Source organism: Prionailurus viverrinus, chromosome B4 (assembly GCF_022837055.1).
Source record: "Prionailurus viverrinus isolate Anna chromosome B4, UM_Priviv_1.0, whole genome shotgun sequence".
Classification (NCBI taxonomy): Eukaryota; Metazoa; Chordata; class Mammalia; order Carnivora; family Felidae; genus Prionailurus; species Prionailurus viverrinus.
Genome location: NC_062567.1, coordinates 136,532,408 through 136,555,332, shown reverse-complemented (window position 1 = coordinate 136,555,332; position 22,925 = coordinate 136,532,408). Strand labels below are relative to the sequence as shown.

The following is a 22,925-nucleotide window of genomic DNA, read 5'->3' as shown; positions in this document are numbered from 1 at the left end:
TTCTAACCCGCAGGCCTCTCACCGGCCTCCCACGCTGCTCGGGACCAGCATTTGCCCCTTGCCAGGGGACCAAAACTTTGGGACCTGATTTCCGTCCAACCCTGCAGTCGGAGGTCAGCCTGCTCCCCCGGGGCTGTGCCCACCTGCCCACTCGGTGTGTGCCCGCATGCCACCCCCCCAAGACGTGTGTGCCTGCTCACCCCCGGGGATGCGCCCACTCACGTGCCCCAGCTTGCCTGCTCCTCTCCAAACACCGAAAACCACGCCCCGAACAAAGGGCTTCCGTGTGCCCACGGCAGGGACGGGCCACTCAGAGCGCCAGGGCTCGCCCCGCTCCCGCTCTCATGCAGGAAGCCCCCGGCAGGAGGACAGGCTGCCTTCTGGGCTCAGGCCTGCAGACTCGCGCCCCACCCCGGCCCACCCGGGCCCCCTCCTTGCTGCAGCTTCCGACCAGGTGAGGTGCCGAGACCCTCTGTGGGAGCGGACCGGTCAACTGGGCACGGGGTCTGCTTTACAGACCAGCCCCCACGCCAACCGGCCACAGGAGATCCAAGGAAAGGGTGAGAAGACCCATCCCGGCTCAGGCCCCAGGCAGAGGCCCCAGGCGGGGTCCCCAGGCCAACACTGTGGGGGAGCCACTGCGGGAGTGACCAAGGCCCCTTTCACAAAGCCACACCCCGCTGGCCATCGGCCTCCGGTCCCTCTGGCTGGAATCTGAAGAGGAAGGGGCAGGGACCCTCTGCCTCTCCCTCATGCTCACACAACATGCCTGTCCTGTGACACTTGGCCACTGCCACCAGGAGCAATCAACCCCCATGCCACAGCACGACCACCTTGCAGAGAGCTCTGGACACACGGTCCACACCCCCAGGAGTGCCCTGTGCACAGCAGGCTGGTGGTGGCACGGTGCTGGCACACTTCAGAATACTCAGTGACAGATCAAAACCTGAAGGCGCTCACAGGAGAAAATTCTGTAGGACCCAGGAGCTCAGGCCTGCCCTGGGCCTGGGCTGGTATGGCCTCTTCCCGGGACCGTCAGCAACACTTTCCAGGCTCCGGCCCAAGGGGCGCGCCTCCTGCAGACTCCGCTCCATGACGGGCACGTGGGGTCACCGAGCACACGATTCACAAAGCGCTTCCCAGGCTGCGCCCCACGATCTCCGGCTCCGGGCACTGGTCACCTGCCCCCCTCTCGGCTCCCTGACTCACTCCACACCGGCTGCCCCCCTCCACACAGCAAACTCCTTCCGTCTCCTGTGGCCGCTTTCGGTGTGCGTGGTGCTCAGAGGGAGCGCTAGGACCCTGGCTGCAGGGGACAGAAGCCGCAGGGGGAGAAGAGGGTTTCAGGCAACGGCCACGACGAGAACCAGGAGCGGAGCGGAAGCCGGGACCACGTGCACTGACTGGCGGAAAGCAAAGGGTCCGCCCGGGCCGGCCTGGAGCTGCTCGAGGAGGGGGGCTGGTTCCACCTGTGAAGGGTCTGGAAGCCGCACCTGGACGTCCGGTTGCTGTTCCCGGCAGAACATCGCAGCAGCGGGGACGAGGGGCAAATCCTGTTGAGCGACCCAAGGCGGAGAGGCCGGGCCTTCCCCGAGATCACCTGTACTCGACTGACACAGGTCAACACGGCACGCGTCCTGCACAGCCCTGGGCCAGCGGATCTCAAAAGGTCACATCCACGGTGACCGCACAGGAAAACCCCGGCACCCCCAGGGCAGTGAGCCCTTGCGCGACGGTGGGCTCACTCACGGGGCGGTCCAGGGCTCCTAGATCAGCCTGTCAGAGAATCCCAATTCGGGGGTCAGAAACTGACCGAACCTAACGAAGGAGAACAACCGCGTGTGAAAACCGCCCAGCGACCGGCGGCACCAGCACATCTGCAGCGTCAAGTCCAGCGAGCGCGGCGGCTTACGGCTCAGGGGACTATTCCTGGCGGAGGACAAAGCGGCCTCTCCTCTGACACGGCGGGCAACGGGGACGTGTGCTGAGCATCAGCGGGGCTCCAGAGAAAACCGGAAAGTACTGGCTTCAGACACAGTGACCATGCCAGGAAGGAACCACACCTGGGGGAGACGTAGGTGTGTACGTGTGAGGGCGTGTGTGTGCGAGAGCACACGCATGTATCTTTAATTTCAGATAGCCCAGATATCCTGTGTAAGGCAGGATTTCTCACCACCACCAGTGACCCCAGCCGCACAGGCAGCCCGGGGCTCGGGACCGGGTCTCGATCTGATGTGGCCCCGCGCTGAGCTCAGCTGGCATAGAGCTGCCCGGGGAGGTACTGGCAGCCCAGGGAAATCTGAATTTCAGTGTGTGTCGTGCTTATGCTAAAAAAGGTATTATTTATGTGAAATTCAAATTTACCCGGGCGCTTACTTTCACGTGCTCAATCTGGCACTGCTGAGACCAGGTAGGAGGAAGGATTTATCTGTTTTTCACCAAAGGAAAGAAGGCATAGCCTGGATCAGAATGCCGAGAGCGGGGCCATTTCTGGTGGCTGGCTCTGGCCTTCCCGGGCAGCCTGGAGACAGGCCTAACGCCAAAGATGGAAATCTCTGGGCCGACATCTGCCGAAGATCTTGGCTCAGACTGGCTGAATGACGACCAGATTTCTCTCCGCCTTCTGGCCCACTGGGGCCTCTTGGGTTTATTGTCTCTGGAAACAATTTCAGAGCAGAGCCAAGCAGACCCAGGGCCCCGGGGACAGCAAGGAGTTCTGGGCCATCAGGAGGGCGGATGACAGTCCCGGCTCTGTCCTAAGGCCAGCCCATCACCAGGAACGATCCCCTGGCTTCCCTTTCTGTGCCCATTTTGCGCCCCACGGGACACTAATCTATGAAGCAATTCTCTAGGATCTGATTTTAAGTCTTCTGAAAAAAACCAACACGGACATACCCAGAACCTGCTAATGCTGTGTGTCTTGAAATATTCCTTTTGTGGGGCGCCTGGGTGGCGCAGTCGGTTAAGCGTCCGACTTCGGCCAGGTCACGATCTCACAGTCCGTGAGTTCGAGCCCCGCGTCGGGCTCTGGGCTGATGGCTCAGAGCCTGGAGCCTGTTTCCGATTCTGTGTCTCCCTCTCTCTCTGCCCCTCCCCCGTTCATGCTCTGTCTCTCTCTGTCCCAAAAATAAATAAACGTTGAAAAAAAAAAAAAAAGAAATATTCCTTTTGTAATAATGACATAGGCTCTCCCTTAGATTTTTAAACAAAAGATGTGGCAAGAATTTCATTTATATCATCTTATGACAGGGGCACCTGGGTGGCTCAGTCGGTTAAGCGGCCGACTTTGGCTCAGGTCATGATCTCACAGTTTGTGGTTCAAGCCTCTTGTCAGGCTCTGTGCTGACAGCTCGGAGCCTGCTTCGGATTCTGTGTCTCCCTCTCTCTCTCTCTCTCTCTCTCTCTGCTGCTTACCCGCTTGTGTTCTCTCACTCAGAAATGAATAAACATTAAAAACAAATTATATCATCTTACAACACAAAGATGCATGACAACAAAGCCCGCGGTGCGGCTGCCCCCAGGTTTCGGCCACAGGGCTCTGAATGCAGCCTTTGGAAGGGCGCAGGGGCCGAACGTGGGGTTCACTGGAGATCGTGGGCTCTCGCAAGTTAACATCAGAGGTAATGGACATAAGGACAATAAACGCACAAGGCACATCATCTGAATATGCCGCAAAAATGTGACATTTCTTTCAAATGCACGTACATGCTAGGTGTGAGGTGTGGCAAAAATCCCCGAAGGTGCTTCGCGTGCTGAGATTCTCACTGCACGAGTGTTAACCTCTGTTCGTTATTACAGCAGCAAATTTCTAAATAATTGGCGTGAACTTCTGCTTTTACGTACAAACGTCACGTGGTAAGCAGGGAACAGGCACGCTGAGGGCACGTGCTCCTGCCCGTGGGCACGTCTGTGCTGGTGCACGCGCGTCTCTGTCCACCATGGCACTGGGCTCTCCGCTTCCCTTTGCCCCTGACTTTTGTCACAGCACATGACTTGGTTCGGCCAACGAAACACAGCACAGCTGTAGGAACCACTTACTGCCGGAAGCATTAAGCACCTGTGAGTCCGCCCCAGAATGCTTTTCCTTCCATCACGGGAACTGGGCAGAACACTCCTGATGGCGGCTGAGCCTCAGCCTGAGTGCCAGAGTGAAAACAACGCGGGACCTCCGGCCAAGCCACAAGGGATGCGCTCGCTGTTTAGGCTGCTGAGACGTACAGGCTGTTTGTTCACAAGGTATCGGTGAGCCTGTCGTGACCGTAACAGTGACATTCGGCTTCCACCCAACCCGGATTTTTAGAGGCTTGGCCAATGTGCGTTCTCGATGCGCCTCTGGAGCCAGGCCGTGCACTCGTACACCGTGTGTGAGAGTTCACATCTAATCGTCCCGGAGAAGCAGAGGGCATGGTGGTTCTTTTTCTCCTGAGGTGCCATAACCCTCTCCTTTGTCCAGAGACTTCTCGCACTGACCACCTGCCCCTCCCCACAGGCTGGGGTTGGACGATGATTTACCCACTTACAGGGGATCTGAGTTCTACTTCTGCTGCAAGAGTAGCTTGTGTGTGCTTTTATTTGCTGCGCGTGTTGATTTACACGGTTTCTCAGAGGTAGCGCAAAACAGCGCAGGTAGGTGGCCTTCTGGAATTCCCAATTCACTCCTGACAGATATTCTGGCTGGATGAAGACTCTAGAGTTACATTCTTGCAGCATGTTGAGGCTATCTTCTCATATCTTTGTTGAGAAGTCAGTTTTCAAATAGCCGTTCTTAGAAAATAACTTTTCTCCAGATGCTTTACGACTTTGTCTTTAGTTTCATTAAACTTCATGAGGATGCAGTTTTCCCATTAGTAATTCTCCTCTGGATCCACTGGTCTCTTAAGTCTGTGAACCGGTGCATTTCGGTACTTTTGGAAAATATCTCAAGTTACCATCTCTTCAAAGTCTTACTCATTCTCTCTCTTCTCCTCCTGTGTCTCCAAACAAATGTACATCAGGCTTCCTGCCCACACCCTCTGCATCTCCTGCCTTCTGTGATTTCCATATTCTTACCCTCCGGGTTTTATTATGGCTATTTCCTTCCAACCACCTTCCAGTTCACTAATGTTCTCTTTATCTGTTTCTAACCACTAAGCTTTTAATTTGATTATCACATTTGCAATTCCAGAAATCCTATTTGGTCATTTTTCAAGTCTCTCGGACAAAATTATACAGTTTCCTATTCCCCTGCAGACACTTTCAAGCTTTCAAGCTTACTTGATTTTATTTCTTTGTACAGAGTAAGGATAACGGTTTCATGGTATATGCCTAAGAATTACAAAAGCACAACATTTTTTTGTGGACCAGCTTCTGTTACCTGTTGTTTCTACTTGGACTTACTTAAGGAGTTTCGAATAGGTGATAAGCTTTGATTGGATGCACATCATATTATTTGAAAGAATTCAGTTCTGGGACCTTGCTGAATCCAAGGGGGATTCAGGGAGGGAGGGAAAGAGTTTGCCTCGCTTCTCTTAGGCACTGTGAGTCCTCCATAGAGAAGTACCATGATTGAGGTTCAAACAACCCTGGTCCTCCCAGGTGACGTGAACCAAGATTACGAGACTGTATGAGAACCGATTCCAATTTTTCCCTCATGGCCCCTCTGCTTGGTCCCAGAACAGGTACAGGCATTTCTCATATTCTCTGTCCTGGGTAGCTAGGGTTTGGGTTGAACTCACTCACTGTAGGAGACATCAAAGCAACAACTCCAGCCGGGACTGTTTTTCCAGATTAGCAGATGCCCCCAGAATAATAGCAGCCTTCAGTGCTGGGCTTATCTCTCCGGGCTCCAGAATTCTCTTAGAATGTAGCCAGCAAGTTTTGTCTTTTTGTTGGCAGTTCAAAGCTTTGGAGAAACGTTTCCTTTATGTTCTTTCTCTTTCTTTCTTTTCTTTCTTTCTTTCTTTCTTTTCTTTCTTTCTTTCTTTCTGTCTGTCTTTCTTTCTTCTTTCTTTCTTTCTCTTTCCTTCCTTCTTTTCTTTCTTGCTTCCCCGTTTGTTTGCTAACTTTAAAATGAATCCTCTCCAGTTTGTGAAGTGGGCAGCTTGGCTGAAATCTTCTGGCCCACCACCACAGGGTGAATTTGAATTTTCCAGTTTTATCCGTGTAATTAACTTCACCTTCTTAATCAACCAGCCCGTGTAGGTGTGCTCCTTCACCAAAGTGCCAAAAAGTTCTGAAATAAATACCGTCCTCTCCCCAAAATGCAGAAATGAGGAATTAGCTTTTTTTTTTAAAGCAATTTTGCCTGCCTAACACATCCTGCCCTTCATAAAATCTTCACAGTCCCTGCAAAAGTTCCAAGTCCACAATTTCTCTCTCCAAGAGGTGAGCAATGAAACGGGGGGAGGGTGACCTTCACGCAGCTGAGGCTGGCAGGTTCTCCTCCCGAGCGGTTGTGAGGGTCCTGGTGCCCACCGGCCAGAGGGCCCGACCTCTGCCAACCGTGTGTACTTCCTGCTTGGAAAGCCTGGGTATCTACAGGTCATCTGGGGATTTCAGGTTTCATCAGAGCAACGGTTACAGATAGGCTACATGGTGTCACCTACTATGTAAACAAATCTTCTCTGTCATGAAGAACTGATCCTTTAAACAAAAAAACCGCTGGATCAAGTACCCTCCTCGGAAATTATGCTGAAAAATGTGATTCATGAAAAAGTACACCTTTGGTTGGGATTCCTTTGGTCACCGTTGCTGCTCTTTCAAACAATCTTCCAGAAAATCTGCAACGGGCCTCTTTCTAAACCACAGCGACGGAGAAAATCAATCCGAGTGTCTCCCCAAACTGCAGCACAGGAACAGATGAACACTAAATACAACCTTCCAACTTCCGGGAAAGTATAAAATACGCCTTCCGAGGGACACAAGAAGAGAAGAAGCTGCTAAGGATGTGTAATTGACATCCCCTGCAAGTCCTGTTTCCAAGAACGTAAGGAGACTGGGGGCAGCCGGGAAGCTGCCGGTGGGGAAAACCCAGCCATCTCGCAGAGATCTCGTCACACGGTTAAGAGTGAGTGCGGTTACGGAAGCAGGAAACAGTATTTTGAACAGACAGGTTGGAAAGCAGCTAAATATACTGAATCAATAAAGTATGATTGGAAGAACCGTGAAAAACTTCATCGTATGGAAATCGGGTAATAACCATTAGATCCATCGTCGAAAATCAGATTCAACCAAGGAACAGAATGGAGTTTGTAACTTGTATGACTCCATTTTATAATGTCATCCAACAGTCCCCCAAACCGAGTGCCTTTCCGGGGGCGATGGCTGGAACGCCCACCACCCCGTCACATCCTAAGCACAGTACGATCTCGCGACACATTCGGTGAAGTCACCTGCAAAGCTCACGTGAGGCTCTTCGTGAAAGAGCCTTTCTCTTCTCTGTACCTCACCGCTGACCGGCTGGCGTCACAAATCCACGCCTCGTTCTGCTCGGTATCACTTCATTAATGCTCGGTTCGTTAATGTAACAAGCTGTCAGGAGAATATGCCCGGGATGGGCAGGCATTATCTCCCAACTTTCATTTCATTAAACTCTGCTGCTGCAGTATCACAGGCAGTTCCCCTATGATGTATAGGGGAAATTATTTAAAGAATGAACGTAAAAAGTATCTCAAAGCCCCCACTTAAATATGAAAACATAATCTAGAACGGCCGAGCACACACTGTAATTTTTCCATAATATTAAAGATGTTACTTCCAGACTCGGTAATTAATTGGATTCCATGGAGAAATTACGCCAGCATCCTTGGTAGCAAAATGATGCACAAAGGCAGGGAACAGAGTGCCAAAGGACAGCCATAAACAACCATGCTGTCGCCCAGATTATGACAATCATCGGGCTTAATAAGGAGTGAGATCTGCCCGCTTCTGGTACGTGCTCATTATTCCCTGCAAAGTACCTGCGCTGAATTCTGATTACGTCGCCTTAATCATGGGAAGGGAGAGGCTCTGGCCCAGAAGAATGCCCAGCCCTGCCCTGGGGGAGCCGGGCCCCACGGGCCGAGTGAGGACAGCATCGCCCGGGCCGGGGGGGCCAAGCCCGAGCCCCAAGCCTCACGCCCGCCTCCCCCCACCCCCGCCCCACCCCGCGTGGCCCTCAGGGAGGTGGGTGCTCAGGAAGTGGGCTTACCGTCAATCCGGCTCACCAGCTCTTCCAACATTTTCACCTTCATTTGAATCCCAGGCTGGGCAAAGGTATAGTTGTCCTATGGGGAAAATAACAGCGGCTGTCACATGGGTAGAGAATAAAACACACGTTCCGAGGGGGAAAAGGCAGTAGAGCAAAGGTGAACACTTTCACATCAGAACGAGTTCCCCAACTAGACTCATGTGTTACACACCAGACCGCGTCACAAGGCCAACACACAGCGCAATCCGGTTCGAGGTCGGGTCCAGCCCCTTCCTGACATCAGAGGGTGGGCACACCCATCTCAGGGGTATTCACTGGAGCATCTCTTTATGTAAACGTAGATGTTTACATTTAAAGTGAACAAACGGGGTGGGGGGGGGTGGCGCCTGGGTGGCTCAGTCGGTTAAGCGGCCAACTTCGGCTCAGGTCACCATCTCACGGTTCGTGGGTCCGAGCCCCATGTCAGACTCTGTGCTGACAGCTCAGAGCCTGAAGCCTGCTTCGGATTCTGTGTCTCCCCCACTCTCTACCCCTCCCCTGCTCAAGCTCTGCCTTTCTGTCTGTCTCTCTCAAAAATAAGTAAACATTAAACAAAACCCACAGTGAACAAACAGGCTCCCTGAGAAGTGCATGCTGGGTGCCGCTGCCTGGCTGGCGCACGGGCAGGAGGGACTCGGTGTCGCCGCAGGAGCAGGTGCGGAACGGTGGCCGGGCCGGTACCGACGGTGCTGGCGTCACGCCCACGGTCCAAGGGCCAATGACACGGCCACTGCACGAGGAGGGTGTGAGTGCAAGACCATTCTTAGCGAAGCCGGGTGAAGAAGGCGAAGGCATCGAGTGGGACAAGTCCTCAGTCAGACGGACCTGGAAAGGGAGCCCTGCTCTACTACTCAGGGGCTGTGTGGCCTTGGCAAGCGACATCCCCTCTCGGGGCTCGTTCTGTCATCCATACTGTGAGAATAATGCTGCCTTCTAGGCCTTCCTGACCAGGAAACCAGGTCAGGGGAAAAGGCTGGCGGGTCCAAGACACCAGAGGCGCGAGAAACAAGGACGGGGCCCCAGCCAGCCTCCGGTCACCCTCCGAAGAGCCACTGGGCTCCCACAGGCACAAGCGTTCACACGGGGACACACGGGCAAGGCAGAGACAACCCCAAAGAGGTCCATGTCCAGAGCCGGCCAAAGGGCACGGAGGTGTTGATCCACTGACCACGAGGAGTTATCCCACTGTGGTCATGGGGTCCTGACAAGTAGAAGGGGAGGAGGAGAGTTTGTGTGAGCACAAGAAAGACTCGACCCGCCATGGCAGCTCTGAAGATGGAGAAAGGGGCCGGAGCCAAGGGCGCTGGCTGGGAAAAGCCAAGGTTATGAGTTCTCCGTGGAGCCTCCGGGAAGGATGTGGCCCGGCCCACACCTTGGTTTAGCCCCAAGAGACACACATCAGAACCCTGGCCTCCAGAGCCGCGAGATAATAAATAACCTGTGTTGTTTTTAAGCCACTAAGCCTGTGGTGATTTGTTACAGCAGCAACAGGAAATGGATACGGGAGGTTTGGACGATGTTTTTTACTGGGGCCCCAGGGACCCGCTGAAATAAAAGGATGAAGGGCGCCTCGGGGCTCGGTTGGTTAAGCGTCTGACTCTTGATATGGGCTGAAGTCATGATCCCAGGGTCGTGGGTTCAAGCCCCACACTGGGCTCTGCACTGAGCGTGGAGCCTGCTTAGGACTTTCTTCCTCTCCCTCTGCCCCTCTCCCCTGCTCACTCTCTCTCTCTTTCTCTAAAAAAAAAAAAAAAAAAGTGCCTACATGGCAGTGAGGGTTTTTTCCCCACGGACATGGAAAATGGACAGAGTCGGCACCGATCGCTCACCGGGCGATGTCCCCCAAGTGGATTTCGAGTGACAGGCTCCAGGCTCCAAGCCAGGGCGTCTCTGCGAGGGCAAGACCAGGAAGAGTTGCGTGCACCGACTTAACCCAGAGCAACACCGAGGCACAAAAACATGGGCGCTCCCGAGGGGGCCCCTCGGGTGCCTGGCATGACCGTCTCCAAGATCTGGTGACAGGCCTGTGTGTCCTGCTAAACCCTGAACTCTGGAGAAGCGAGGCCTGTCAGGGACTCCTGTTTAATGGGCAGGACTCCTGGGCCTGAAGGAGCCGTGCACGTCCCGACACAGCAGCACCCATTAAGGACAGAGCGTAACAGGGAAAAGAAATTTGGGGCTTGGACTTGAGCTTTTGCAAGGGTTAGCCTTCGAGACTTCATTTCTCCCTGGAAACTGGATAACAGAAGGAGATTTATATTCAAATTTGGAGCGCACTGCCTGGTTGGAAGTCTATAGGCCGTCATGCGACTGCCCAGCAGAATTTCTGATGAGCCGGGACCAAGAGCAGACCTAGATATGGTTCAGGATGAGGAAGAAACTGCAGAGTGACCCTGACGCCTTGCAGATCATTCCGTTAACGCTCAGTTCTGGCAAATTCCAGAGCCATCAAGGGCACATTCCAACACCCTCCCCCAGGGGTCCCAGGAGAACGGTCGAAGGTGCAGGAGCTTCACTTCGAGCTGGCGCGTCCTCACGGGCCGGGCCGTGGACTTCCTCCCCTCCTCCAGGGAATTCAGCAGCAGCCACTCCTGCACCGTCTCTGTCCCCAGAACACTCACTGCAAAGAGGCAACTTCTCAACTGCTAAGCCCGGCAGCCAAGCCCAGCAGAATAGGCAGGCTGTGGGCTCAGCCCTCCTTCCACCGCTCAGAGCCAGCTAATCCCCCAGGAAGGCTGCTCCCCAGGAAAGCTCTCCACTCGGCGCCCCGGGCGGCTCTGCCGCGTGGGCGGTCGGCCTGCCCTGCCCCAGCACTGGCTCCGACGGGGTGGGTAAGCCTGAGTAAGCCTGGGATTCAGTCAGCCAGTTTATTTGGCTCTCACACTGAGATAGGATTTCAAGATTCTCATTTAGAAGAAATAAAAGGTATTTCTCAGTCTCCATCTGCCACTATTTTGTTTTATTTCTCAATTTGTTCAAAACCCAGGTAGGGAAGATAGGTTTTCTTGGAAATCCAAACAACGTGAAAAGAAGAACAGCTGAGAGCCTTTAAAATTAAAAAAAAAAAAAAAAAATCTGTATTTTAAAAGGACCAGAAAAGACTGATGGGGCAGGGGCTTGGTATTCTGGATTTGAGTCACAGGCAGAGAAGACCGGCCTTCAGACAGGCTCTGACCCTGATGACAAGATGGAGCTCGGAGGGCAGCGCCCAGCGAGGAGACCACATCGGTCAGCGGAGGGGGCCCAGGCCGTGGATGGCCCCACTCAGCAGCCAGGCAGCTTTTGAAGGTCCTGCCAAGGACAAGGTGTACGGGGAGAGGAATATTCTGCGACCCTAGTAACAGCCCCTCTGGGAGGCACGTGGCACTCATGCCCTCCCAGGGGGGTGCCCGCGGCCCAAGACCCCACAGGAGCAGCACCTCTGATCAGACCGCGGGTTCTGCCTGCTCAAGGCCAGACAACCACCCCCAGCACCCGGTCCAAACACACACCTGCACACGCACTTTGTGCAGAACACATCTGCTAAGTGACGCGGTGAACGGGCACACGAGATGCTACACATTGATAGAAATGTGAACAGTAATAATATCACTCCCTTCACAACAAGTAAACATTCATACCCTTCCAAACTGAGATCTGATTCTATGTCTTTCAAAAAGAATACAATACACAAAACTTACTGGCGGGAGGAAGAAAGGTCTGAGGAATACAGTGACCTCTTGGGGAATGTTTACAGGGGGAAAAGTCTGCGTTCGCAAGAAACCATCAAAGCAGGCGCACACGGGGGGGGGGGGGGGGGCCTCGCATCTGTTGCTACCTTCCACCTCACACTCTGTCAATAACAAATAGCACTTCCTGTGCTCTTCAGGAGAAAAGGAGAATAACATGTTTTGAAGGAGCACTTCAGGGAAGAGCTGAAAATTAAATTCACAGGGGCTCAGCTGGAAGGACCCACAGCACCCACCTACTGAGGCACGCAGCTCCAGGGGCGCTAGGAACCCCGCCTGCACCTGACAGGGGCTGTGCCCTGGACCAGCCCCGCCTCCTGGCCTGCCTCCAGAGCCCCGCCTCCAGAGCCCCGCCTCCTGGCCTGCCTCCAGGCCCGCCTCCTGAGCCCCGCCTCCCGAGCCCTGCCTCCTGGCCCATCTCCCGAGCCCCGCCTCCCGAGCCCCGCCTCCCGAGCCCCGCCTCCCGAGCCCCGCCTCCCGAGCCCCGCCTCCTGGCCCGCCTCCCAGAACTTGGCTTCCCTCTTACTCTGAAACCACGTCACCCTCCTCACCCCCCTGGACCTGCCCCCAAACAACTCGGCAAGCCCTTTCCCCAAACACCGGCCTGAAAGACTTCTGTGGCCTTCACCTCTTACGGGCGCCCCCAGGCCATCTGGCACAGCCCCGGACAAAGTGTCCCACGGGGGCCCTGGCAGCACACAGGTGAGACAGCAAATGTGGCAGCCACAGCCACGCTCGGCGCTCGCCCATCGGGACGTCACCCCGGTTACCGCAAGGAACGCAGCATCCGATACACGGCCCCACGGTGTCGGACTGTAAGCGCCTTCCTTGCCCCAGGAACCACTTACTACATCCTGCCGTGGGCCAGGCGACACGCCGGGTCCCGGCACAGATGGGACTGCCGTCCTCAGACAGGCTTGTGTGCAAGGCCAGCCCTCCCTCCCTCGGCTGGTGCCTGAGTGTTTCTGGAGAGTTCCCGTCATTCCCTAACAAGGAAGAAACGCCCAGGGTGCCTCAACTGACAGTGTAGCTTATGCTGAACTGCGTTCCTTCCAGAGTCTGGAATTCTGAAAAATGCCAGGCAGAGGGTGTCCAGGTGACGAGCTCTCAAGAGAAGCCGGCACGAAGTCTCTGACAAGCTCCCTGCAGGACATTTCACACCTGCCGCCAGGACTCGCCGCCGGGGGTGTTAACCTCCACCAGGGCAGGCCACGAGGAAGCTTACCCCTGTTGCCTCTGTGCCTCCCCCCACCCCGCCCCCCACTTGGCTGGCTCTGCTCTACATGCTGGCCCTGGAAGGAAGCCGGGCCCTGAGTCCTATGTACTGAGTCCCGGGAGGCAGTGAACCTCCGGGTGGTCTTCGGGGAGACACAGTCGGGGAGAAAAACAGGGCCCTTCTGTTCACAGAGAGAGAAGAGTCAAGCAAACGATCGTCACAGAGGCCATGCGAGCGCATGTGACGGGCTCACTGTGATCCGGGAAGCCCCTCCTGCCATCACGGCGCAGAACAGGGAGGCTCTCCTGGGGGCCAGGCAGACGGTGAGGCCTGAGCAGAGATGCAGAAAGAAGGCAGCAGGATGCAGGATGGCCCTGGCAGCAGCCGAGAGCAGGGCACCCTCCCAGGAGGGGACCGAGGAGTCCTCATTATATGACGGCCGGTACAGCTGGAGGGGCAGAGGGGAGGCTGTGGTGAGGCAGGAGAAGACCATTCCGAGGCTGGGAGACCACGTGGGAGCAGAGCTGTGGAACGAAGGTAGGGACACAGACATGGGGAGGACCGCGGTTACCAGATCCGCATTCTGGAAGACGCCTGTGGCTGCGAGGGGCAGAGCGGACGCGGGGGTGTCGGGTGTGAGACCACCGCCCTGATCCAGGCCAAAGGACGACCAGGGCTCCTCACTGGACGCAGGCCCCCCGAAGTATCCAAACTGCTTTCAACGACCCGCACGACCGGTTGGGTTTTTGAACTTGAACGTGGGGCTCTTCATTTATTGCTCTGCGCTCGCTCACTTGATTGGTTCTCGGGTGGCATTCCAGGCAGCTGCACTCATTCTGAATCTTGATTATGTCATCTATCACATTAGCTGTCCCTGCAAGCTTAGAGGCGCTGCTGAAACTTACACCCTCCGTGTCCTCATCACACACTCCGAGAAGAGGGGGGGAAGGACGAGGGCAAGGACGGAGCGCCACGGGAGACCACACTCAGGTGGAGGGGCGTCGTCCAGTATGTGAGGCCAACTCCCCCCTTGGTTCCTGCGACCTTAATTCCTCTGGTCTCCGGTTTTCTCATCTACAAATGAGAGAGGAAGGGCCCCTTCACAAGGCGCTGGGGATGTAAATGAGTCATCACTGTACCTCAAGAACCTGGACCCACCCTTCCACGGTGACACCGGTCACGGACGGTGGTGAAGATGGCGGCTCCCTCCCACAGCCCGGACACGGCGGCCAGTGCTCCCACCGCCAGCCACTCCGAAAACGGGGAAGATGGTAAATGCCCGTCTTCAGCCACTGGCTGGCATTCTGCCAAAACCATGGAGCCAGTAAAAAGGGCAGCGGTCGTCAAGGGTCTGAGAGGAAGAGAGGGTGAAGGGCTGGAGCACAGGGGATTTTTAAGGCACAGAAACCACTCTATGTGATACTGTAATGGTGGACACGTGCCATTAGACATTCATCCAAACCCACAGAATGTCCACCACCAAGAGAGAACCCTGACGTAAACTCTGGACTTTAGCTAATAATAATAAACCAGCACTGGCTTATCAGCTCTACCAAGTACATCATCCTAATGCAAGACGTTAATGCTAGGAGAAGCCGTGTCTGTCAGGAGGTGGTGAGTACACAGGAACGATACTTTCTGCTTGGTATTTCTGTACACCTGAAACTGCTCTAAAACATAAAGTCCGTGAACTTTTTTTTAAGTCTACTAATTTTTAAAAATGTTCAGGGGCGCCTGGGTGGCGCAGTCGGTTGAGCGTCCGACTTCAGCCAGGTCACAATCTCGCGGTCCGGGAGTTCGAGCCCCGCGTCGGGCTCTGGGCTGATGGCTCAGAGCCTGGAGCCTGTTTCCGATTCTGTGTCTCCCTCTCTCTCTGCCCCTCCCCCGTTCATGCTCTGTCTCTCTCTGTCCCAAAAATAAATAAACGTTGAAAAAAAAATTTTTTTTTTAAAAATAAAAATGCTCAATTCATCCAGAAGAAGGTAGAAAAAAGGAGGAAGTAAGAAAAATGAATACAAAATAAAGAGCAGAATAGCAGCCTACACACCAGCCATACAAATAATTACACTGGAAACATCCTATGAACGTATGTGAACACACTTAAAAAAGGGGAAGCAAATCCAACTGTAAGTAATGAACAAGAAATGCACTCTAACCAAGGAGATGCCGGTAGATCACAAGCAAAGGGGTAAGAAAGACGCACCAAGACTAAGACGAAGGATGGCAGAACGGCTGTATTAACATCAGAGAGACTGGGCTCCAGCACAGGGAGCACAACCAGAAACAACGAGGAGAATTTCGTATCAATAAACAAAAATAGGGGCACCTGCGTGGCTCAGTCAGTTAAGGGTCTGACTTCAGCTCAGGTCATGATCTCACAGTTCATGAGTTCAAGTCCTGCATCAGGCTCTCTGCCGTCAGCGTGGAGCCTTCTTGGGATCCTCTGTCCCCCCGTCTGCCCCACCCCGACCCGTGCGTGCGTGCATACGCGTGCACTCTCTCTCTCAAAAATAAATAAAAACATTTTTTAAAAAACAATAAACAGGGTGCCTGGTGGTTCATTTCATTAAGCGTCCGACATCAGCCTAGGTCATGATCTCGCTGTTCCCGAGATTGAGCCCCACATCGCGTTCTGTGCTGAGAGTTCAGAGCCTGGAACCTGTTTCAGATTCTGTCTCTCTCTCTCTCTCTCTCTCTCTGCCATTCACCCACTCAATACTTTGTCTCTCTCTCTCAAAAATAAATATTAAAAAAAATGTTAAGCAATAAACAAAAATAATAAATATAAATTCATCAAGAAAACCTAAAGCCTAATCCTACATGTGCATATCTAATAAATGACATTCAAATAATGTGAAGCAAAACTGAAAAAACTAAAGAAGAGACAAATCAATGGTTGTAGTTGGAAATTTCAAAAGTCTTCACTCAGTAGTGGATAGGAAAAGTAAACAGAAAATCAGCAAAAGCAGAGAAGACTAGACTAACACTATCAACCAACCTGACCCAACTGACATTTATGGAAACTCCCCCCAACAAAGCAGAGCACACATTCTTTCCAAGGACACATGAAACGTTAACCAAGGCATACCATGTGGCAGATCTCAAAACAAGTATCAGTAAAGTTAATTATCAATGCTAGGAATGAAAGATAGCACCATAATTCCTCTAGACATTAAAAGAATTAAGAAGTACAGGGGCGCCTGGGTGGCTCAGTCAGTTGGGCATCCGATGTCGGCATGTCCAACGTCGGCTCAGGTCATAATCTCACATCATGACCCCGATGTGAGTTTGAGCCCCACGTCGGACTCTGTGCTGACAGTTCAGAGCCTGGAGCCTGCTTCAGATTCTGTGTCTCCCTCTCTGTGCCCCTCCCCTGCTTGTGCTCTGTCTCTCTCTCTCTCTGAAAAATAAAAACATGTTTAAAAAATTAAAAAAATAAAGAATTAAGGAGTATTATGAATGACAATATGCCAAGAAATTAGACAATTTCTTTAAAATGACCACATTCCTTAAAAGACACAAATTTTCAAAATTGACAAGAAAATAACTAGAAAATCTGGAGCCCTACCTAGAGCAGAAATTGAATTTATAGTTAAAACTTGCCCACAAAGAAAGTTGCAGGCCAAGATGGCTTCACTGTTGAATTCTATAAAGTATTTAAAAGAGAAATAATAGCAAACTTACACAAACTCTTTCAGAAATTATAGAAACACTTCATGAGGCCACCATTTCCCTAATGCTAAAAAAGAAAAAGATGGGGAGCCTGGGTGTCTCAGTAGGTCATGACGTGTAGTTTGTGAGTTCAAGACCCACATGGGCTCACTGCTGTCAAGTGCAAAAGCCTGCTTCGGACCCTCTGTCTCCCCTCTCTTTCTGCCCTCCCCCCACTCATGCTCTCTCTCTGTCTCTCTCTCTCTCTGTCTCCCTCTCTTTCTCTCTCAAAAATAAATAAAACATTTAAGGGGCTCCTGGGTGGCTCAGTCAGTTGAGCGACTGACTTCGACTCAGGTCATGATCTTGCAGTTGGGGGTTCAAGCCCGCATTGGGGTCTATGTTGACAGCTAGGAGCCTGGAGCCTGGAGCCTGCTTTGGATTCTGTGTCTCCCTCTTTCTCTGCCCCTCCCCAACTTGTGCTCTCTCTCTCGCTCGCTCGCTCTCTCAAAAATAAATAAACATTAAAAAAGTTTTTTAAATAAATAAATAAAACATTTTTTAAAAATAAAATTTATTTTTAAATAAAACATTTTAAAAAGTTAAAGGAAAAAAAGGAGGGGGTGCCCGGGTGGCTCAGTCAGTAAGTGTCCAACTTCAGCTCGGGTCATGATCTCACGGTTCGTGGACTCAAGCCCCGCGTCGGGCTTTGTGCCGACAGCTTGGACGGAGCCTGGAGCCCACTTTGGATTCTGTGTCTCCCTCTCTCTCTGACCCTCCCCTGCTCACACTCTGTCTCTCTCTCTCAAAAATAAATAAACATTAAAAAAGTTTTAATTAAAAAATAAAATTTAATTAGAAAAAAGAAAAAGACATTAGAAGGAAAGAAAGTAGAAAACGATATTCCTTGTGAAAAGGGATGTGAAAATCTTTAAATATATATTACCAAAGAAGATCCAGAGACATAGAAAAAAGCTAATATGACAAAGGGGGGTTTGTCTCAGGAACACAGGTAGGCTTAATAATTAAAAAATAATTAGGGTCCTTTATGACATTAACAGAATGAACAAAAAAATTACATGATCATCTCAACAGAAGAAAAAGCACTTGACAAAATACCAATTCATAATTTAAAAGACTCAGCAGAGCAAACCAGAATCTGTTGTCCTGGTCTTCTTCTACCAGATCTTAAGAATTCTGTCCTCAACCTCTTATTCCATTATTTACCAGCATTCCTCAAATAAACCAGGGTGCTTATTAAAAATATAGACTCCTTGCCTGTGGAATTTGCACTGTCAGCAACCACCCAAAAAAGGGCATCCACAAAAAGCCAACAGCTACCATCAGACTTAATGCTGAGAGCCTGAATGTTTCACCCTCCCCACCAGTATCTGGGAGGACGTTAAAAAGTTTGCTCTCATCACTTGAGGACCTTGACAATGCAATAAGGCAAGAAAGGAAGAAAAAAAAAGCCATGTATGTTATATAGAAAGAAGTAAAACTCTCTTTATTTGCAGATGACATGGTTGTGAACAGAGAAACTCCTAAGGCATCTACCAAAAAAGCTCCTAGAACGACTAAGTGAATTTAGCAAGATCACCAGAAAGGTGTGGCACATTACATTTTGCAAAAGTGACCACGACAGTGTCTCCTATCCCACATGCTCTTTTATTATGTGATCATGCCACTCCTGTATCAAGCCTCCCCCCCCCCCCCCCCCCCCCCGCCAAGCCCAGGTACCAGATACTCACACGTAAATGGGTGAGCCTTTGGGTGATTCCAGCCCCTAGGCATCAACTTGTGCCGACTTTCAAGTCTTCCCACCTGAGACTCCAGACACTGTGGCACATGGGTAAGCACTACATGCCATGCCCTAACTGAAATCCTGACCGAAAGCATCTTGTGGGCAAAATAAATTAGTTCCTTTAAGTCAAGAAATTTGGAGCAACTTGTTACGCAACAATACTAGCTAGAAAAGGATGTCAGGTTACAAAACCAATTGTATTTGTTTATACTAGCAGCAAAAACTGAAAAACAAAATTGACAAACAAAGCTATACCACTGAAAGTAGCATCAAAAAAAAAAAAAAAAAAAACCCCAACCTATTTAGAAACAAATTTAACAAGATACACTGAAAACCACAAAATGTTTGTGAGGATAAATTTTAACATGTCTATCTATGTTAAGAGACTCGATATAGTTAATACTATTAATTCTGGGAAAATTGACATATAGATTCAACATAATCCCATTCAAATCCCAGCTCCTATTGCTTTTTTAAGGCTTTCTTGGTAGGAAGTGGCTACCGGTAAACTTTATATAAAAATGTAAAGGAGCAAAAATATGCGTGACAATTTATTTTAAAAAGAACAAAGTTGGAGGACTTTCTCTCCTGGACTTTGAGAAAAGCTACGGTAATTAAGACAGCATGTACTGGCGTAAAGATCCATTAACAGAACAACGGAACAGGAAGAGTGTCCAAAAATACACACACACTTACACAGTCATGTGATTTGCAGAAAAAGTACCAAAGCAATCTATTTTGGGGGCAAAAAAACTATTTTCAACAAATGTGCTACATTAACTAGGAAACTAGGATACCCTATATTTTAAAAATAAACTCTGATGCCTTCCTCACACCATACAGAAAAATGAAGTCAAGTTAGATGGTAAACCTTGAGGTCAAACCAAAAATTATAAAGCTTCTGGAAGAAAAACCTAGGAGAATACCCTGGCATCCTGGGAGTAGGGAAGGATTTTTAGTTAGGACACAAAGAAAACAATTAACAAAGAAGAAAAAAATGATAAATTCGATTTCACCAAAAAATTTTTCCGATCATGAAAAACCGTTTTCAAAAAAAAAGGAGCTATCTACCACCAACCTGGAGAAAATATGTTCCCACTACCCACCCCCCACTCTCTATACACACACATACATATCTTTTTTAAAAAGAATTTTTTTTAAGATTTTATTTTTAAGCAATCTCTACACCCAACGTGAGGCTTGAACCCACAACCCCATGATCAAGAGTCCCACGCTCCCCTGACGGAGCCAGCCAGGCGCCCCGTACACGCACGTAACTTCACAGAAGACCGCCATCCAGCACACGCAGAGAAGCCAGAGAAGGACGGTGCTGCTGAGAAGAGGCGCAGCCCGACCTCGCATGTACCGCTGCTGGGTGTGCGGGACAGCAGGGCCCCCTCCGGGGGTCGTAAGTACACCCCCACAGCATGACCCGCCACGTCTACCCCTGGGCGCTGACCCAAGAGAAACGGAGCGCACGCCAAGCAGGAAGACGTGCCCACGAATGTTCACAGAAGGTGTACTCCCATCAGCCAAAGGCCGGAAACAGCCTCGGCCTGCACCGAGAGGCGGACCGACACACAGGCCGGGATCTCTTCGAACGGGGAACTACCACTTGGTAATTAAAAGGGATGAACTATTCATTCAGGCAACAACACAGATTTTACATTTTTCAATGCTATTGTGAATTGAATTTTTTTTTTTAATTTTCATTTCTAAATTGTTTGCTGCTCAATGACTCATTCTTAATGAATCTTCTGCTGCAGCCCAGTAACCAACACAGTCTTCTCTGTTTAATAACCTTTCCAGAATGTTGCCAAGAATTCTCAATTTTATCGGCGAGGGCTCTAAAATCACATCTCTCAAGATTCTCCCCCACACGGAGCATGATTCACCTAGTGCTGGAGACAGGAACACGTCTACGTCGACCAGGGCCGCCTTCTTCATTCCTCCCTCCACGGGGCTGGGCACGAGGCCCGCCTCTCCGTCCTTCCGCATGACGGCCCTGCCGCTCCTTCCGGGAGAAGATGGAACCAAATCAGGGCCAAGTGGACCGCCTTCCCCTCGGCCACCTTTCCAGGCACCAGACCAGCCCCTCGCTTCTGGGGTTTCCATTGAGCTTAGCTGGGAAAGAACAATGTCCCCAGACCTCTGGCCACCCCGGGCTCTGGCTGTCGAAGCTCATTTCTAAGGATCCTGGGCCACCTTCCAAGCCGGTCGTGGGCCCCTCTCCTTCTTGGAGCATGAAGCTCTCCAAGGGCTCCCCGTACCTGCTCTGTTTTCCCGTGATATGTCTGTCCCTTTTCTCCTCGCTGGTGTTCCCGCCAACAGCTGGCGCACAATGGCTGCATTTGAGGGACAGAATGCGCCGCAGCCCCCGGGGCCTTCACTTTCCCTGACACGCTTCCCCCCCCTTCTCTCCGACAAGTTCCAGGATAATGCGGTCCCTCTCCCCAGCATCCCCATCACTCCCCCGTGCCACCAACCAGTTCTCAGAATTGAATGATTCTTCCCCAAGGATACGAAATGTAAATGACTAATTATAAAAGGCAACGGTTCCTTTCTACTCAAAAAAGCTGTCCTGTTAAGTAATGAATCCAAGAGTAATAGTGTGACTCCAGGGGAGGCAAACAGGGAAGCCGTAATTCAACAAGTAATAGCTCCAGACAGCCCAGTACTGGTGCTGTTAGTGAGATGGGAACACGGCGGGGGGGACGCGCCTGGGTGGCTCAGTCCATTAAGCATCCGACTTCGGCTCAGGTCATGATCTCACAGTTTGCAGGTTCAAGCTCTGCATCAGACTCTGTCCACACAGAGCCCGTTTTGGATCCTCTGTTCCCATCTCTCTCTGCTCCTGCCCTGCTTGCACACACGCTCTCTCTCTCAAAAATAAATAAAACATTTTTTAAAAAACCTAAAAAAAAAAAAAAAGACACACGGGTAAAAGCACAAGAAGAATCCCCCCAAAAGCCGGGAAGGCCCCCCTGGCCACGTTGCCCCCCCAGCAGCTTCCGCCAGCAGACAGCCACGTCCGGAACCGGCCCCTGGGCACGGACACCGCATCGTGCCGGAAGGCAGTCCTCGTACGGAGGTTGCCCATCGGCCCAGAGGGGCTCAGACGGACTCCTATGAGCCACACCAAAAACGCGTCCCCCACGCCTGGCCACCGATCTCAAAGACCGCTGGAAACGCACTCAGTGGAGCCACTGTAAGGAATAATGGCCCACCAGACTATTTTCAAAAGGCAGATCTCTCCGGCCGGCCACCTCACGCGCCCGGAGAACAAGGCCCACCAAGAGCAAAAATGCAGAAAGGGACAGAAAGAAGCCTGGCTGTGAAAGAAGAGAAACTGAGGAGGAAAATGAAATAGAGCGTTTCCCTAAATAAAACATCTGATCTTGAAAAGGCGTTTACAATCACAGCTACTGCACGACTGAGGAAGGACCCCGCAGAAACAGTCCCAGCGCTGAGGACAGTCACCACTGAAGCCGAGAAGATACAGAAGAGGCACGCGCTGTCACCCCCGTCTGCGCGCAGCCTGCCCGGGCCACCCTCCCGCGCTGTGGAAACGTCCCACGGCACGCTCCACCGGGCGGAGCCAAGCCACCCGCTTCACCACCAGACAGAGGATTTCCTCATAACTGCGTCCGCTTCTCGAGACAAAACCATCAATCAGAGTAACTAGCGGGGTCACACGAGCCGAAGACATCTGCCCAGATGTGCCGACTGTAAACCCAGCCTTCTTTCCACGTCGCATCTCTTAATGGGGTACTGTGAAGGTTCCTCCCCGGGCACGACTGTTCGTGCCCTGCCTGACGGTTAGTACCTGATACCTGCCCTCCAACTGCCAGTGGCACCCCACTGTCACAGCAACCCCCGAAACACCCAGACACTCCCCAGCGACCCCAAGGAGGCAGCGTGGAACCCCACCGCCCCCACCCACTGACGGTGCTCACGGCAGCACCACAGCGGACGAGGCCTGCAGAGCCTGCCCGGCGCTCTCCCCTGGCCCAGCCCTCCCTGCCCGTCCCGCCGCCACCTGGCCCAACACACCTTCCCTGAGGGTATTTCTCTTTTCCCAGCACCAATGCCCTGCAATAAAAACAACATCCTCTCGGGGCGCCTGGGGGCTCAGTCGGTTGGGCGTCCGACTTCGGCTCAGGTCACAATCTCACGGTTTGTGGTTCGAGCCCCGCGTCGGGCTCTGTGCCGACGGCTCGGAGCCCGGAGCCTGCTTCACACTCTGTGTCTCCCTCTCTCTCTGCCCCTCCCCTGTGCACACTATCAAAAATAAATAAGCATTTAAAACAAACAAAACGT

General features: G+C 51.9%; 1 protein-coding gene across 1 annotated transcript in view; it reads right to left on the bottom strand.

The window, feature by feature from the left end:
• Positions 1–22,925, bottom strand: part of TBC1D22A (TBC1 domain family member 22A) — a 324,584-nt gene that overhangs the window by 110,454 nt on the left and 191,205 nt on the right. Inside the window, exon 10 of the mRNA XM_047866047.1 lies at positions 8,168–8,243. Coding sequence (XP_047722003.1) covers positions 8,168–8,243 — 76 coding nt within the window. The remainder of the gene's footprint in view (positions 1–8,167; positions 8,244–22,925) is intronic.